This window comes from Panonychus citri, unplaced genomic scaffold (assembly GCF_014898815.1).
Source record: "Panonychus citri isolate SS breed McGregor unplaced genomic scaffold, ASM1489881v1 Contig00077, whole genome shotgun sequence".
In the NCBI taxonomy this organism is placed as follows: domain Eukaryota; kingdom Metazoa; phylum Arthropoda; class Arachnida; order Trombidiformes; family Tetranychidae; genus Panonychus; species Panonychus citri.
The window spans coordinates 2,520,283-2,536,485 of NW_026515482.1; the positions used below are offsets into that span (position 1 = coordinate 2,520,283).

General features: G+C 31.0%; 2 protein-coding genes across 5 annotated transcripts; one reads left to right on the forward strand and one right to left on the reverse strand.

Moving 5' to 3' along the window:
• Positions 1 to 729: 729 nt before the first annotated feature.
• Positions 730 to 3,036, forward strand: LOC128386934 (DNA cross-link repair 1A protein-like). 3 transcript variants are annotated; one of them, XM_053346047.1, is made up of 4 exons: positions 730 to 890; positions 1,272 to 2,349; positions 2,421 to 2,553; positions 2,633 to 3,036. In XM_053346047.1, the coding sequence occupies exons 2-4, from the start codon at positions 1,333 to 1,335 to the stop codon at positions 2,806 to 2,808; spliced, it is 1,326 nt and encodes a 441-aa protein (XP_053202022.1). In that variant the 5' UTR covers positions 730 to 890; positions 1,272 to 1,332; the 3' UTR covers positions 2,809 to 3,036. The 3 variants fall into 3 exon arrangements, with proteins under 3 accessions (XP_053202022.1, XP_053202023.1, XP_053202024.1); XM_053346048.1 differs by lacking the exon at positions 730 to 890 and adding an exon at positions 968 to 1,107; XM_053346049.1 differs by lacking the exon at positions 730 to 890 and adding an exon at positions 1,056 to 1,189.
• Positions 3,037 to 6,431: 3,395 nt separating this feature from the next.
• On the reverse strand, positions 6,432 to 16,118 carry LOC128386824 (protein gooseberry-neuro-like). 2 transcript variants are annotated; one of them, XM_053345917.1, is made up of 7 exons: positions 15,949 to 16,118; positions 15,443 to 15,783; positions 15,197 to 15,368; positions 9,649 to 10,098; positions 8,258 to 9,011; positions 7,874 to 7,977; positions 6,435 to 6,995 (listed from the first exon to the last, which is right to left on the reverse strand). In XM_053345917.1, the coding sequence occupies exons 1-7, from the start codon at positions 15,971 to 15,973 to the stop codon at positions 6,961 to 6,963; spliced, it is 1,881 nt and encodes a 626-aa protein (XP_053201892.1). In that variant the 5' UTR covers positions 15,974 to 16,118; the 3' UTR covers positions 6,435 to 6,960. The 2 variants fall into 2 exon arrangements, with proteins under 2 accessions (XP_053201894.1, XP_053201892.1); XM_053345919.1 differs by lacking the exon at positions 7,874 to 7,977 and having other exon boundaries at positions 6,432 to 6,995.
• Between the last annotated feature and the right edge of the window lie 85 nt (positions 16,119 to 16,203).

Consider the following 16,203-nt stretch of genomic DNA (forward strand, 5'->3'; position numbering starts at 1 on the left):
CAACATCATCATTTACATTTTATATTCACCAGCATAAGTTAATTGTTTGAACAACAATTGAAATTATTATACTTTTTCCTAATTACTATTATTAAAATTGAAACTTATCATCAACTTGATCATTTATTTTTAATAGAAAATCAATAAAAAAAACTTTACCAAACAATTTAAGAGGTTTATTTATATATATAAAATTAGTTAATTGTTTTAACAATCAATTGATAAAACAAAAAGGAAACAAGCAAATAATTGATTTAGATTATTGGTCATTCCAATGATTAACTTTAATTGTTCAGGTGTGAAAATGTTTGATTAATTTTTCCTCATCAATCAATTGGGTTAATTTGTTTAACTTAATCTAATTAATTGTCTAACAATTTAATAGCTGTTGATTTCTGTCATTCCAATTGCAATCAATTGATTAAATTACAATCACTTTCGTCATTTAGTAATTTTAATTGTTACGATGTCAAATTGTTTCTTTTCAATAGTTTTCCAAACTTTTTCTCAATTCAATTGTTTTCCTTTTCTCTATTTATTTATATTAATCATTTAAACTTGAAATTAATCAATTGAAATAGTGTTAAGGTTAATCATTATTTAATTGTGATCACTGATCCAATTGTAGAACAATTAAATTTCTAATCATTAAAAAGGTTAAATTCTAAATCTTTTTGAAAATTTCGCGCTTTTTTTTCATTGGATTTTAAAAGGATGAGAAAAGCTAAACTCTCATAAATTATTTGTTGTTTTCGCAATTGTAATCATCTGATTACTTTAGACAATTAAATTTAATTTTGGCTATTTTTTAATCTCCATTCGTGTTAACTATCTGGTTAATCAATAGGTTAATTAGATGATCGATTAAATTTCCAGGGATCAAAATAATGGTGAGTTTGTGTTTTGTTATTTTTTTGGTTCTCCTGATCCTTTTGGGTGGATCATTTTTTTTTTACTCCATTTTTATCCTAATCATTTATGATGATTTAATTTTCTCTGTTGTTTTCTCTAATCCTTAATTGTCCTATTTAATCATCCTTATAATCTAGTTTATATCATTACCATTAGTATGTTAATCTTTACACTTTGTTCACCATTTAAATCATCGTAAGGATTTGATTGAGTGTTTGATTCTCGTTCTTGTGTTATTATTACATGATACTTGTGGAGATTTGATTTAATTTTAATTGTTTAGTATCTTAATCCGATTCAATTGTGTGATTCTATTTATTTTTTAATTTTGTGGTTTTGTTTCATTTGATTCTTTCTAGAGACTTGAAATCGTCAATTTGACCTTTAGGTTAAACTGTGAACCGATTAGTGACCAGCTGAATGGACCTGATGGATTCTGCCGATGATAGAGATTATCTTAGAGTTTATTTAGATGATTTAAAGCGAACCCATGCCAATGACTCTGGTTATTTAGAATATTATAAAGATTTAAAACGAGCCTGGAATATAATTGATTCAGATGATTCTGATTTCGAGGCTACTCAATCCTTTGGAGATGCTCCCAACTCTCAGGCCTTAAATAGTTCAAAGGAAAATGGTTCTCATGTTACTGGACGAGGGCCCCACCCAATATCATCCTCATCCTCATCCTCATCATCACAGCCTACGAAACAAATACCATACTGGAAAAAAATAGCTGACACATCATTTGCTGTTGATGCTTTTAACTTTGACCCTTCACCTGAGATCACCTATTACTTTTTATCCCATTTCCATTATGATCATTACATTGGTTTATCTTCCAAGTTCAATGGTACAATTATTACAAGTATGATTACCGGTAAACTTGTTATCGATCAAATTGGAATCAAACCAAGTCAAGTAATTATGGTTACCAATAGATCACCGATTGTTGTTGATGGTATTCAAGTGATTCTAATTGACGCTCAACATTGTCCCGGATCGGTGATGTTTCTGTTCATATTACCTGATGAACGACGGATACTTCATACTGGTGATTTTCGTGCTTCCCCTGAAATGGAAACTGATCCATTTTTAATTGAACGACCAATTGATCAAATTTATTTAGATACAACTTATTGTCATCCAGCTTATAATTTTCCCAGTCAAATGGATACAATTCAAATTACCATTGATTTAACATTGAAACATTTATCGGATGATCCTAAATTATTAATCGTTTGCGGTACTTACAATATTGGTAAAGAAAAAGTTTTCAAAAGTCTTGCAAATGGATTATCAATGAATCTTTGGGTTAATTCAACTAAATTAAAAGTTCTCAAGATAATCAATGATCCAATTATCAATGAAAATCTGGTTGACGATAAAGATCAAGCTCAGATTCATGTGTTGCCGCTTTCAGATATAAATCATCAGGTGAGTTGATTAAATTTATGGTTTAAAGAGTTACAATTAATTGTGATTACATTTCTCTCCTTTTAATTTAGTTTCTCAAAGGATATTTAAAGGGTTGTTGCAATAGATTCAGTTCAATTTTAGCCTTTAAACCCTGTGGTTGGGAAGATTGTGGAACTGCCGAATCAATCGTTCCGTCGGTCGAGAATAATGTTTACATTTATGGTTCGTTATTGATTGTAATCTATTGGTCATTTAATAATATTAATTGTCGAATTGTCTTTTTCTTTTCCCATTTCTAAAGGAATTCCTTATAGTGAACATTCAAGTTACTCTGAATTGGAACGATTTATCAAATTTTTCAAGCCTCGAATGATAACCTCAACAGTTACTCATACTAATCCCGATCGTCGAGTTAGTATGTTCAAAAGTCTTGCTCAATGGAAATCATCGTACCAGAACACATCAAATTCATCTTAATTATCTCATTAGTATTACCATTATTTAAATCTAATTACCATGAAAATCATAATACAAAAAAAAGAGATGAGGTTAAGGCTACAAAAAACTGTTCGATTACAATAACTTATATTATTATACTATTATATGACCTTTACCTTATTTTTCTTGATAAAATTCAATAGCAAAATTCAAGCAATTAACCGTAATAACAATTGATCAGTAAAATGAAACATTAATTTGTCAAAACTTTTCTTCATTTCCATTTTATTAACCTACGCTAGAGGCAATACATTAAGCATTTAGCTCCAATGTGGTGGCTCCATCGGGCACTGAGCTAACCGCTAAGTTTGTACAATTTAGATTCTAATAAATTTACAATTTCATTTAAAATCTTTTGTCTGTTTACAATATTTTCTTCATTCGTTAAATACCTCTAATCGTAAGTGTATTGTTGTCTTGGATTTATCAGCTAATCACTCGGTTTTTGAACAGTGAGATTGTTTAAATTTGAATATGAAATAAGTATCAGTATATTGAGACGAAGGCCAAGATCAGGTCGAAAAAAGTTCAACTCATAAGGTTCGTCATGAAAAAGAGGAGAAAATAAAATTAGAGAAGAGAAATTTCAAATTTGTATCAAGTTAAACTTTTTCATTTCGCTGACAAATTCACTCAAAAGATGGAGACACACGTCGCGTAAATTTCTCCAACTAAATTAACTAATCACTGAGAAGATAATTATTCATGATAAATACAATATTCAGCAGAACTTCATTTGAATAGTGATAAAATATTGATCACTATTCTCGAAGAAATTGAAAAAAAGGGTTTTTACTCAATTTGATGGTCAGAATTTTAGATTATCAAAATTTTCGCTCAGTTAATTTGATGGAAAATTACATCTCGATAATAGCAATAGAATAGATTTTGATAATAAAATTTTCTTTAAAGATTACAATTAGAAATTTTAATTGATTTAACGTTCCATTAAATGAGGGTAACGTTAATTGAGGAAGAAAAATTGAGAAACTTTTTTGAGACAATTTAGCGAATGAGAAATGAAATATAATGCTGACAGATTATCATTTTCTCCTTTGGTGTGATCATCATTAATTATCTTTATAGAAAATGAAACCTGAATAATATTTACTTTTTTTTCGGGTTGAAAGATGAAAATCAATTTGTCCAATTGTTGATACACATCTAGAAGTGAATAATGATTCCTTTAGAATGGTTATTCTTTGTTTTTTAAAGAGGAAAAGTTAAAAGAATACGAAAAGAGAGAGAGAGAGAGAGATAATCACTCCCTCCATATTTGCCTCCTTTTCTTCCTTATCTTCATCATCATCGTCGTCATTATCATCATCTCCTTCCTCCCTTCTGAGAGCCACCCTGGGAGACACCAAAATGATCCCTTAAAATTGTACCTGAAGGTCAATGGAAACGAGGAAAATGTTAACAACAATTACAACAACAATAAGAAGGTAGCAAGAAAAACAAAGTAAAGAATCAAGTTAATCAATGCTAATCAATAAGTTTATCACTTTGCTTGCCTTTCAATCTGAGTACTCAGTCTAATCAGAATTGATTGTACAATCAATGAATTGTTAATACCAATACATAAACAGATCAACATCGGTAGGGAAAAAAGGTTTGTACAATTAACCTTGTAAATTGTTGGGAGGATAATCGTTGTTGGCAAAAAAAACGGCAATAATAATAATCCATAGTAACTTTTTGTTCAACATCAATTGTGTAACGATTACGTTTGTTTTTTTGTTGCTCTTAATGTAATTTGTGGTTAGTTAACTAAACAACAGTTAGCAACTTATTCTGCATCATTTAATTACACATAAATCAACATGGAAACACTCACACTCAATGTCCAATGGGTAAGTTAACCAAACAATTTAGAATCAACATAATCGCTATTGGTTAATCGTTTACCTTATTCATGCCGATAATTAATTCTGTAAGAGTGAGAGAGAAAATAATAATAATCACAATTGAAATTAAAAGTTGTTTGCATACATTTATCATCAATGTTTCAAACTGTAAACATTTTGTCCTCATGGTTGATAATCATGAGCTGAGAGAGGAAACCATCAGGTCAGAATTTGATTGTTACCTGATTATCTGGATGAAATTTCAGGAATTGGTGCAATTGATTAATATTAATAAACGATTGTGAGTAAATCCTTCAGTTTTCAACACTAATTAACCATAACCAATTCCCATATTAACTATCTCTCGCTAAGTAAAGATGAATAATGATATAAGACCTCCCAGAAGCCTTTATTATTATCATCACCAAGCTAACGAATATCTTTCTCTCCCTCATCATCATCATCTCTCTCTCTCTCTCATCATCACCATGATTTCTCCTCTTTTGCTTCTCTCTCATCTGGTTTCTCCATCGTCTCCCATTTTCGACACAATCCTTGCCCAACCATAAGAAAAGGTGAAACCTGAAAGAAAATACATCAAACATTGATTTAATATTTTTCTCAACATTCGAATGTGTTAATGTTGTTGATGGTGATGAAAACAATGGTTAATCCTCACAAAGAGAGAGAGAGAGAGAGAGAGAGAGAGAGAGAGAAGAAAAAAATTCTACAGAAAAAAAATGTCGAGTCACATGGGTGTTACACTCATATACCTTTTTAGCTTGCATCATGATTATAATGATAACCATCATCAGGTAACTTGTAGTATTATTAGTGAGATAAATGAATTTGGGTTTACTTCATACTGAGAAGAAGAAGATGATGATGATGATGAGGATGATGAAGATGATGGCGAAAAATAAGTTTGGTGGAAATGAGAGGAGAAAAAGACATTGTGTACATAAGAGATTTTCCAACTTACCTTCAACTCTCTTTAAAGAACATGATTAATGGAAATATTACAAATTCACAATTAACTTATTCTTGTAAAAAGTAAACTTGTCTATCATAATGATCACCATCATCTCCCGATATGAGGCCATTTTGATTAATAAAATTATTCTATTGATTTAATAATCTATGGACTCTTACCTTTCATTTTCTTTAACCACCCAATCAACTTTAACGCTTTTCTATATCACGAATACAGGTAGACACATTTTCCTATTTCTTCAACAATCAATTAATTATTTTGTGGTTAGAAATTTAATTCTCAAAAAAAAAGGATAAATTAGACACAATTAACAATTTAACAGGTTAAATTAACATGCTGGGAGAGATTGATTTCAATTGCAACTCTCAATTAATCCTGATTAATTTGATTAACCAAAAGTAAACAAAGTGACACAAATTTAATTTTTTTCAATCATTTAGACTAATTAATTTAATTTTATTTATTCTAATTGCGAATCAAATTTTGATCTCAGTTATAATAGTTTTTAATTGTTTTAATTGTTAATCACCGTGAAATTGATTAGATTTGTTGGTTTTATATTAATACTAAAAGAGAAACAAAACTTTTCATATCAACAATTAAGTTTCGTTTTTTAATTGTTTATCATTATTTAAGGAATTAGTTAGTTAATTGTTCAGATTTTGGTGGAATATAAAAAATAATTTGTTTAATTTGATTAAATTGTTGATAGGAAAAAATAAATATCGATTAATACAAATTGTTGTTTATAATTTTCATCAATGAATATAAATTATTATTATTATACAATGAAAGGAGGTTAAAGGTAAGACAATTAAGTTTAATTACAAACAAAATGTAAATAGAGAGTTGGAATTAATTGATTAATACTGTTATTGATCTGAATAATTTTACAATCAATAAAATTTTAGACAATTACAGTTAATTATGATCAAGGATATTAATGAAAAAGTTGATTAAAGTGTCCAAACAAATTTTCAATTGCTAACCTTAAATTGATTTACTAGAAGGTTATAATTTAACATGGATGGAGACAAATAGTTAACCTTTAATCACAATTAATCAAAGAAAATTAATCCAATAGTTGATTATCCTTTTTAGAAACTAAATTATCTTGAACGTTCAACTTTTGTTTTTGTACATCTTATCGTTATGGCCTCTTGATAATAGATGATGATGATGATGAGGATGAGGATGATTGACAATTAGTCAAGAAGAATTTGTGATTAACTTTAATTACAATGATGAAAATTGATCTAAATTAGATGTTACAATAAGGCCTCTTTTGGATCACACTGGTAATCGAAATGAATGTTGAACATTACCTGGAAAACGAAGACGAAAACAAAGTGAATTATTAGTTAGATATTTTGATAGAACAAGAAGAAAAAAAAGAATAATAATATTCGACAAAAAGAAGAGAACATTTTCATAAGACTATATAAAAATTTTCTTTCATCATAAGAAAAAAGAGAAAATATTAATAGTTAAAAGTTTCGACGAAAAGTGATCATCAAGATTTTCGAAGATTTCGAAACTTTAAAATTAGAGAGAAAAGTTTGCAAAGGTAAATTGCGAATTGGTTCCTTTTTCTTTCGAACAATTTAAATGTTCTTATAACCGATTGTGAACAATAAGTGAACAACGATGTTAATGATTCTCGATGATTATGTTTGGTGATTGGTGAACAAAAAAAAATAGAGAAAAGGCCAAAGGACTAAATGAGAAGGATAAATAATAAGGATCCACCGTTTAAGAGGTTGTAAAAATTTTCGAATCAATAATGAGATATATTAGCTACTGAGGTAAACGGTTAAGCGATTTATGACGAAGCTTGATTTCTTCTTTCTTTTCTTTCTTTTCTTCGGGCTCATCTTCATCTTTAACGACTTACTTTTATTCCTGTGGATGTGTTTACCTACTTACCTTTATCTCTTTCTCCGTTTCTTACCTGTCGACCTACAACACCATTAGAAGGCTCATATTCCCTTTCGAAAAGGTAAGGTTACTCTTCATTTGTTATTCTCTTTCAACTTTCATCTTTGTAAAGTCTCTCTCTCTCTCTCTTGATTATTTTATTCTTTTTTTATTACAAGAAGAAAACAAAAAGGTTTAGGCCTTGACACTCTCATATGCACTCGAGTAACTCCTCTTCTTATGCATCGAGAGACGAAAATTGGACAATTAAATTTAATTAACTTACAACTAGGTAACTGTGAAGATCCATAAGCGAAACCAGTTTTACTTAATTCGTGTCCTCCATGTATATTACCATAGGATGAATTAAGGAATGTGTCATTAGGTACACTGTAAATTAGCAAAATCAAAGTACATATATTGATGTATTAGTTTGATTGTCTTGATTCTAGTGATATATTGATTTACTGTTATGTTAATCAATGTACAGAAATTTAGCAAATTTCATGCTGGTAAAATAATTTAACACGGAGAAACAAAAATTAGAAAAGATTATCTAACTTGGTAGAAAATTCTGAGAATCACTTTAATCACATTGGAAATTGGAAATATTTTCCTTGTCTGATATCAAATTGATTGTATTGTTAATTTTGCTTCTTAATTTAGTTACCTGAATGGTTCATGTGGTGAATTCACTGTTTGGAAAGGAGTGTGTGTCCAGGAAGAGGTTGAATATACATTTGTATCATGTCTTCCTGATGAACTGAAAACCGATGGATTCCACGTGGAAATGGGCGATTCGTTGGTTAAATGTTGATTACTCGAGTTTAAAGTGTGATGATTAGGATGATGTGGATGAGAATGGGGATGAGGATGATTAAGTGATCCATGGTGATGATGAGAATTGTGTGGATGATGATGAACTGAATGAGGATGCTGATGGTGAGGGTGATGATGTGAAGGATAATCAGTGGTTGAAGTTGCATTGGAACAACCTGTTGGCCCATTAGATGAACCAAGGAAATTATTGAACATTGATTGACTTGTGAAATTGTCACTTGAATATCCACTTGAAACTGAGATTCCTGATGCTGTTGAAGTAGTTGGGGTTAATGAGGATGAAGAAGATGATGATGATGATGGAACACTAATCACCGTGTTGTTACCACTATTACCATTGATTCTGTTAAGATTATTATCATTATCGTTATTATTATTGTTGGTATTATCGTTGTTAGAGGTTAAATTATCATTGGTGCTGTTGGTGTTGTTATTATTGACAGTGTTGACAGAATTACAGTTTATATTGATAGTCAATCCATTGCTTGGGGCAGTTGTTGTTGTTGTTCCTGTTGTCAGATTATTGGAAACACTTGGAACTTTGTTAACTGGGTTGGACATTGAACGACGGCACCAATTTGATTCTAAAGAGTTGACCATTGAGATACACAATTGACCATTGAGGAGAAGCAAAAAAGAAGAGAAAATATCATCATTAATATTCGTAATGAATTGACCAACACTTTTGACAGTTTCTTCAAATTGTCTTCAAGTTTTTTGACATGAAGCTAAACTTTAAGTCTAAAAGTTGAACATGAAGTTTGAAAGATGAAACTTAAAAAAAAAGATAACATTTTAAGCTTTGTGGTTGTTAACCCGTTCACTTTGATTTTCAGTTAATCGGATCAAAGGATTAATGACAATTTCTTGATGGATTACCTAGAGTCTTACATTTAACAACAATTTTCTGTTACTACGACAATTTTAAAGATGATCGGTGCTGATGAAAACAGTTTCAATTACAACTGTCAAGTGGATTCTCTGAACGTTCAAAAAAGTGGCCTAAATTAAAAGAGACGATTATCTTTCCGCTGTCAACTTTTGGATTATAACAACAATATTATCACTGGGATTTGAGTTTATATGGGATACCTTTTGATAACTCTCTCTCTAGGTAAATATAGCAATTTAAATTCACTGGAACATAATAAATTAACTGTGAATTGTATCTGTATCAAATTAATTGGTACGGATTATTAAAAGGTGGAAACGGTAAATTACCATTGTAAGTTAAACATGGATCCGTGTAAGGTGACGTGAAATTAGGTGGACTGTAAGGACCTCCGAATTTAACTTCACCAGTGGTTAAACCTGTTGATGTTGTCCCATGATTTGAACCGGAACCACTGTGAACATGAATGGGTGTGGTGGATGATTGATGAAGAGCCGTTCCACCAGAGCCACTGTGATGATGTGAACCCGTTGAACCGCCGGCCTGTTTCCTCCATCTTGCCCGTCGATTACTAAACCAAACCTGAACTCGAGCCTCCGATAATCTAGTTAATTGTGCCAATTCTTCACGTGTAAATACATCAGGATATTGGCTTCGTTCAAATGCTCTCTCAAGTTCTTCCAATTGTTCAGCGGTAAAAGTTGTTCGAGATCGTCGTTGTTTCCGTTTCAATGGTATCCCTGGTTCAGAATCACAATCAGATTCATCGCCACTTCGACCTTAAATCAAGAAACGAAACAAATTCAACCCAAAAATCAAAGATGAGAAAAAACCGTCATCAGAATAGTGAAAATGTTTGCAAAATCGTAAAAAAAAAGTATCAATGACTAGAGATGAAGAGAATACAATAGGATGACAGAAAAGAAGGTAAAATATTTTAATTACAGAGAATCGAATATATTTTTTTTCTTCCTTTTTCTTTTCTTCTTCCCATTGTGGAGAGAGAAAAAAATAACATTTAGAAATGGAGACAATAGTTTAAACTCATGTTCGTATTGTAATGACAAGTCCAACTCATTTTTAAGCTCATTAAGGTAACAATTTCACCTTTTAACCTTAGGGTATGTAAGAGAATCAGTGAGAGACCAAGGTAATGATTATCATCGTCTCGGAAAGAGATACCTTAACCCAGTAACACACTTAAACTACATGGTGTGTTAACAAAGTAGCAACATCATCAAGTAATAACAATAAAATCAGTAGTAACTGGAAAGGTAGTAAACTTTTTCTTACTTTGCTCCATAGACAAAACATTGAGTATCCTTATCATCAACATAATTATCTTCATTATTGTCACCATCATTAGAGGAAAATGTTATCGTAAAACTTTTTAATTGTTTTGGTAGTTAATCAAGTCTATAAATTGTCCAAGATTTTGTATCTAATTAATTGTGTGTCTCTCTCTCTCTTTGCTATTTCTAGATTATCTGATATATAAATATTATTAAGAGTATAATGAGTTGGGAGTTAAATTGTTATCATTGGATTATTAATAATAAGATATAATCTGATTGATGATTAAGTGAAATTGTGGTTGAATGTTTTTAAGTACTACTGATGAGAGGATATTGATTACAATTAAATTAACACTTACTAATATCCGCCCATTCAATGAATGATATCCCAACCGGTATTTAACTAAATACAATATACCACAAATTGTCAACTTTTTTTGTGTCTTCAAAATGAATTGTGATTGTTCATTCACGTTGACGGGTTTGTGGTGAAAATATTTTGAGCCTCAGTTAAGCCAAGCAAAAGTCAATGGAAGAAGACAAAATAATTGGAAACAAATGACGGGGGAGAGAGAGAGAGAGATTTGTGATACAAACGACACAAGGCGATGAAAAGACGGCCGATCGACCTCCAACAGTTCAAAAACTGTTGAACGGACAAAGAAATATCCATAATAATGTAAATGTCATTAAAATACAATATCAATCGGAATTGATACTGTTCGAGGTTCGTATAGATTTTTTTTTCTTTTTTTGAGAAATAACAACAATCAACCCAACAAGTTATTACAATTGAATTGAGAGAAGCGATAACAATGAGTGACTTGATGACGGGCCTAATGTCGACAATCTATTAAGGTTTAACATGTTGTTCGTGGGGTCGAAATGTACAAGAGAAGAAAAATATTCGAAGAAGAGATAAATGTATCACGCCATTGATTCTTATTCGCGTAGATTAACTATAATAATGGTAAATGAATGATTACGTTATAAATGATTCTAATCTTTTTTGCTTCTATTTTTCATTCTCTCTCTAAAGAAAAACATCTTTCATCGATGAATAGGATTTTGTACAAACTACAAGATTCGAACAATGAAAGAGGTTGGACTTTAACACCTAATAACGGGGATAAAGAGCCTTACAACGATAAGAAGGAGGTGGACACGATGGACAGTATAACAACAACGACGTGTAAAGTGAGAGAGAGAGAGATGATAAAGGAAGAGAAATGAACGATTGTGGATATATTCATCTTCTTGTACGCATATGGATCTATTTAAGTCACTCTAAGGTATTAATATTTTTCACGATTCTTGTCGAGAACATTTGTAAGAATTTGTGTATCTATGGTATTTTCTGTTGTCCATTTCACTATTTTTCTCTTCTTTTTCTTAGGTTTCGAAAATATGATCAAAAAGACTTGTTGATTCTTCGTCATCATTATCATCTCTTCATCGTCTCTTTTGCTGCGATCACTCCCAATCGATTGTAACTCCTGGTGGTCTTTTACTTGTCTCCTCTTTGTATCTCTCTCTCTCTCTCTCTCTTACCTTGACCACTACCACCTTCTTTTCGTCCTCCTCCTCCTCTTCTTGTCTAACAGATCATGTACTCTTTTGTCATATTGAACAAGGAAAACATGACTTTTGAAAAGTATTTACAAGGATTTAACATGTTCACTGGACAATACAACCGAAATCGACTTGTTGACCGCCAACGTTGAACAAACTTACAACTCATAATGACCTTTACAACTATTCAACTTCAACCCTTATTGTCATTTTTCAGTCTCTCTCTCTCTCTCCTTTGGTTACCTTTTTGACCGATGGACATAAGAAAAGGACAAGAAAAAGGATAACGATCATTATTACTCTTCTATTTTTTTCATGTCTTCTTTCATCATCATCATCACTTTTTTTTTCTTCATTCGATTTTCATTTGTAACTTTGTCAACTTTTTTGTTACCTTTTCCTTTTCTCTTCTTTTCCTATGTTAATTTTGTCCTATTGAAAATCATTGACCGTTAACATGTTTCTCTAATTGTAATCTACTCTTAACTACTAAATTCCTATTCAATTGTTGCCCAACTCACGAAATAACTTGTCAGATAATCAGATGAGATACCTGATGTACATATAGTTTATTTACACTAACTAACTTTTCGAGGATAAAGTTTTTTTTTATCTTATTGTTAAATCACCAGGAAGAAAAGGTAAAAGGTCAATCATACTAATCACCAATTAGATTATCTCTTTTTCCTTCTTAAACCTCACTAATTAATGAATTTTTTTCTTCTCTTCCTCTTACAGCAACTAATATATACCAAAGTAAACAAGACACTCCCTCTCTCAAAAAAGATCTCATTATCAGCCAGGTTACCCTGTATGTTGAATGTATAATGATTAATATCAACAACCTATACCTTTCTATAGTCAGATCTATATATTTCCTCCTCCTCTTTTCTGCTCTCTAATTTATCTTCTCTCTCTCTCTCTCCTGTCTCCTATCAACAATAAACACCGACAATTGTATGATAATCATATTGATCATTGATGGTCAACATAAAGACCACCCTTGATACACTTACCCTCCACTCTCAAGGTTTTAATCATCAATGACCATCATCATCATCATCATCATCATCATCATGATCATCACCTTAATCACCAGAAATGAAATGAGAATATTATTGATTATTGATTAGTCAATCAACTCTAATGATTTCGAGAGACTCTTAATACATTTACTGTTAATCCTAATCTGAAATGTTAATCGATTCCCTGAATCCTTTTATTGGAAAACTTTTCTCAAACAATTAAATCTCTTAACCGGATATTATTTCATTTAATCACTGAGTATGGTGATGTTTAAATTAACCACAATCAATTTGTGGCTTATTTTAAACAGAAGTTAATTCTCATAATAAGTGTGACTTATAATCATCACTAAATCACTATAATAATTTAAAGCAAAGTTAAAGAGGAAAAAAATATCTATATGGTTAGAGGTCAGTCGCTTTTACTTAAACTGACCATTAATGAGCAAGTTGAAATAAGCATTTCAAATTACCTTTACCCAGGTAATTGTTAAGGTGTTGGTTAGACAAAATTGATAATCAACAATCAATTTATTGATGATAAATGATGTTGATTATGATGATTATGATGATACAAGGTAATACAATTTATTACAATTGAATAGTAAGAAAAAAAATTATCAATGGTTACCGATTGTAACACCTAATAAATGATTGGAATGCATAACTAAATCAATTGTTAATCAAATGTTTAACAATTGATTATAAAAATAGTAATATCAATAGATAGATAGACATTGATTAACACAATTGACCAGCAATTGACACTAAAATATTTAATCAACAGCAAATGATTAAAAACAACAAACATTGTGATCAATATTTTTTTGTTCACTTTTCCTTAATCTTAATTGTTGTCACATAATCAGATTAACTTGACCTAATATTTTTGTTATTATGATAACTGGATTAAGTATTAACAAGATTAACAATGTTTACCAATTGTAATGATGAAAGTTTAACGTTATTGTTACAATTTAATAATGATAACAAATTACCTGACAAAAAACTGATTAACCATGAATTTTATTTTATAATCAATATAATATTTAGTTAAATAGATGATGATGATTATGATGAAGATGAAGATGATTGGGGAAGAGGATGAAAAATGAAAAGAAGAGAAAAATCGAAGAGGAAAAAAAAATAATTTTGTTCTATTTTTCCCTTCGAAAAAGTCGATTAAAGTTAATTCTCACAATGAGTGATTACAGTTGATTGTTGATCAGAGGAAACTGATCAGGGAATCAACTGGATGATGATAATATAATAATAACAAATGATAATTGTAATGATAATATAAAAAAAGAATCTAAAAGGCGAATGGCAATTTAAGCATCGGGATAATTAGCGTTAAGTTTTTATTCACATAACAATTTCTTTACCGACGACAACGATTCGATTCGGATTTAGAACTATTCATATCGAACTTGCTTTTTCTTTTTATCTTCCTCTCCCTTCCTACCTACAAGCGTCTGATGAGGAGGAAGATGAAGCAACCAGAATGATGGAGATGATGAGGATGATTCACTTGGTTCGAACTCACACTTGGCTCTCTCTCTCTCTCTCTCTCTCTTTGTCATTATCTTCTTCTCATAATCTTCCTCTTTCTTTCGCACTCGTACAAGTCTTTTCCTCTTCGCTCTCTCCCTCTTCCTTTAGCTCTTCTCATGATGAGGATGATTTTTTCATCTTCATCACCAAAGGTTTGCATTGTAATTATTACTGTAATAATTTGCTACGGTGATGATGATGCTGATGTTGATGACAATAATAATACTGATTATTATGATGATGATAATTCAAATGATGCCCATCTGCTTGGTAGTATTAAAAACGGAATCACTATCAAAATGATGTCTACATGCACTAAAATTTAAGAACTGATTGGTTGTAAATTGTGTAACCATTAAGACATAAAGGATTAGCAGTGAAAAAAAAAGAGAAAACTAATTCTATTGATTAAAACTAATTGTTGCACTTACCTCCAAGTATTCCAGCAATACTGTGATCTTTTCTCGTGTCATGTCCATCGGTCATTGAAAGTTCACCATCACTGCTACTTCTGTATTCACTTCCTGTTGAATGTTTAATCCCTCGTAACAATCGGGTAATTGAACTAATACTTGGGGCACTATTTTTGTCACAAATTCCTTCCTGAAACATGAAAATTAAATTAAATTACGATCACAATTGTCGAAGAGAATTTGTTTTTCTTCCATCTCTCTCACCTTCATCAATCTTTCTCTAATCTCCCAGGCGAATATTCCTGGATTATCTCGGCGATAATCTTCAATTTTCTTCTCAACCTGTGGTGTTGCCACTCGAGGTTTAGAACCACCGATAACTCCTGGTCTGATTGAACCCGTTTCCTGGTAACGATTTAGAATCTTGGAAACACATCCATGGGATACTCTTAATTGTCGGGAAATGGCACAAGGACGAACACCCGAAGCGGCCATTTGAACAATTTGAAGTCGAACATGATTAGGTAATGGTCGACCATTAATGAAAACACCACCGAGCTGATTAACTCGTCCTTGACCAGGATAAACATCTTCCATTAATTTATCTAATCCCAAGCAATCAAATTAAATGATCAACATAAAAATAAAAGAAAAGAGAGATAAACAATTAACACAGAATCAAAGAATTAATAAAGAATAACAAGAAGAGAGGAAAATTAACACTTTTCAAATTGTTCTCTTAATCAATTGTCAACTAATTAGACACCAACCTTGAAATGAATATCCGTTAAACATGATTTGTTTGATCAGTTTAATTTGATTATCTTGGTGATGAAGTTTATAAAGAGAGAGAGAGAGTGTAAAAAAGTGATAATGTTGTTAAATGATTCGGTGAAGATGAAGATGATTAGGATGATTAGGATGATGAGAGTGAGTAAGATGATCTTGCTCACGTTTAGGACTTTATGAGTTTACAATCACATCGAGTTTACGAAAAGTTTTTTCTTTTAAAAAAAGTTTACCGC

Excerpts from the sequence above, each read along its gene's own strand:
- LOC128386824 (XM_053345917.1), bottom strand. The coding sequence starts at position 15,973 with ATGTTTAACGGATATTCATTTCAAG. Across the intron at positions 9,012-9,648 it reads TCCATGTTTAACTTACAATG|AATCAAATTGGTGCCGTCGT; the intron begins GTAATTTACCGT and ends TCAACTCTTTAG. Across the intron at positions 7,978-8,257 it reads TCACCACATGAACCATTCAG|TGTACCTAATGACACATTCC; the intron begins GTAACTAAATTA and ends GCTAATTTACAG.
- LOC128386934 (XM_053346047.1), top strand. The coding sequence starts at position 1,333 with ATGGACCTGATGGATTCTGCCGATGATAGAGATTATCTTAGAGTTTAT. Across the intron at positions 2,350-2,420 it reads TTTCAGATATAAATCATCAG|TTTCTCAAAGGATATTTAAA; the intron begins GTGAGTTGATTA and ends CTTTTAATTTAG. Across the intron at positions 2,554-2,632 it reads GAATAATGTTTACATTTATG|GAATTCCTTATAGTGAACAT; the intron begins GTTCGTTATTGA and ends CCATTTCTAAAG.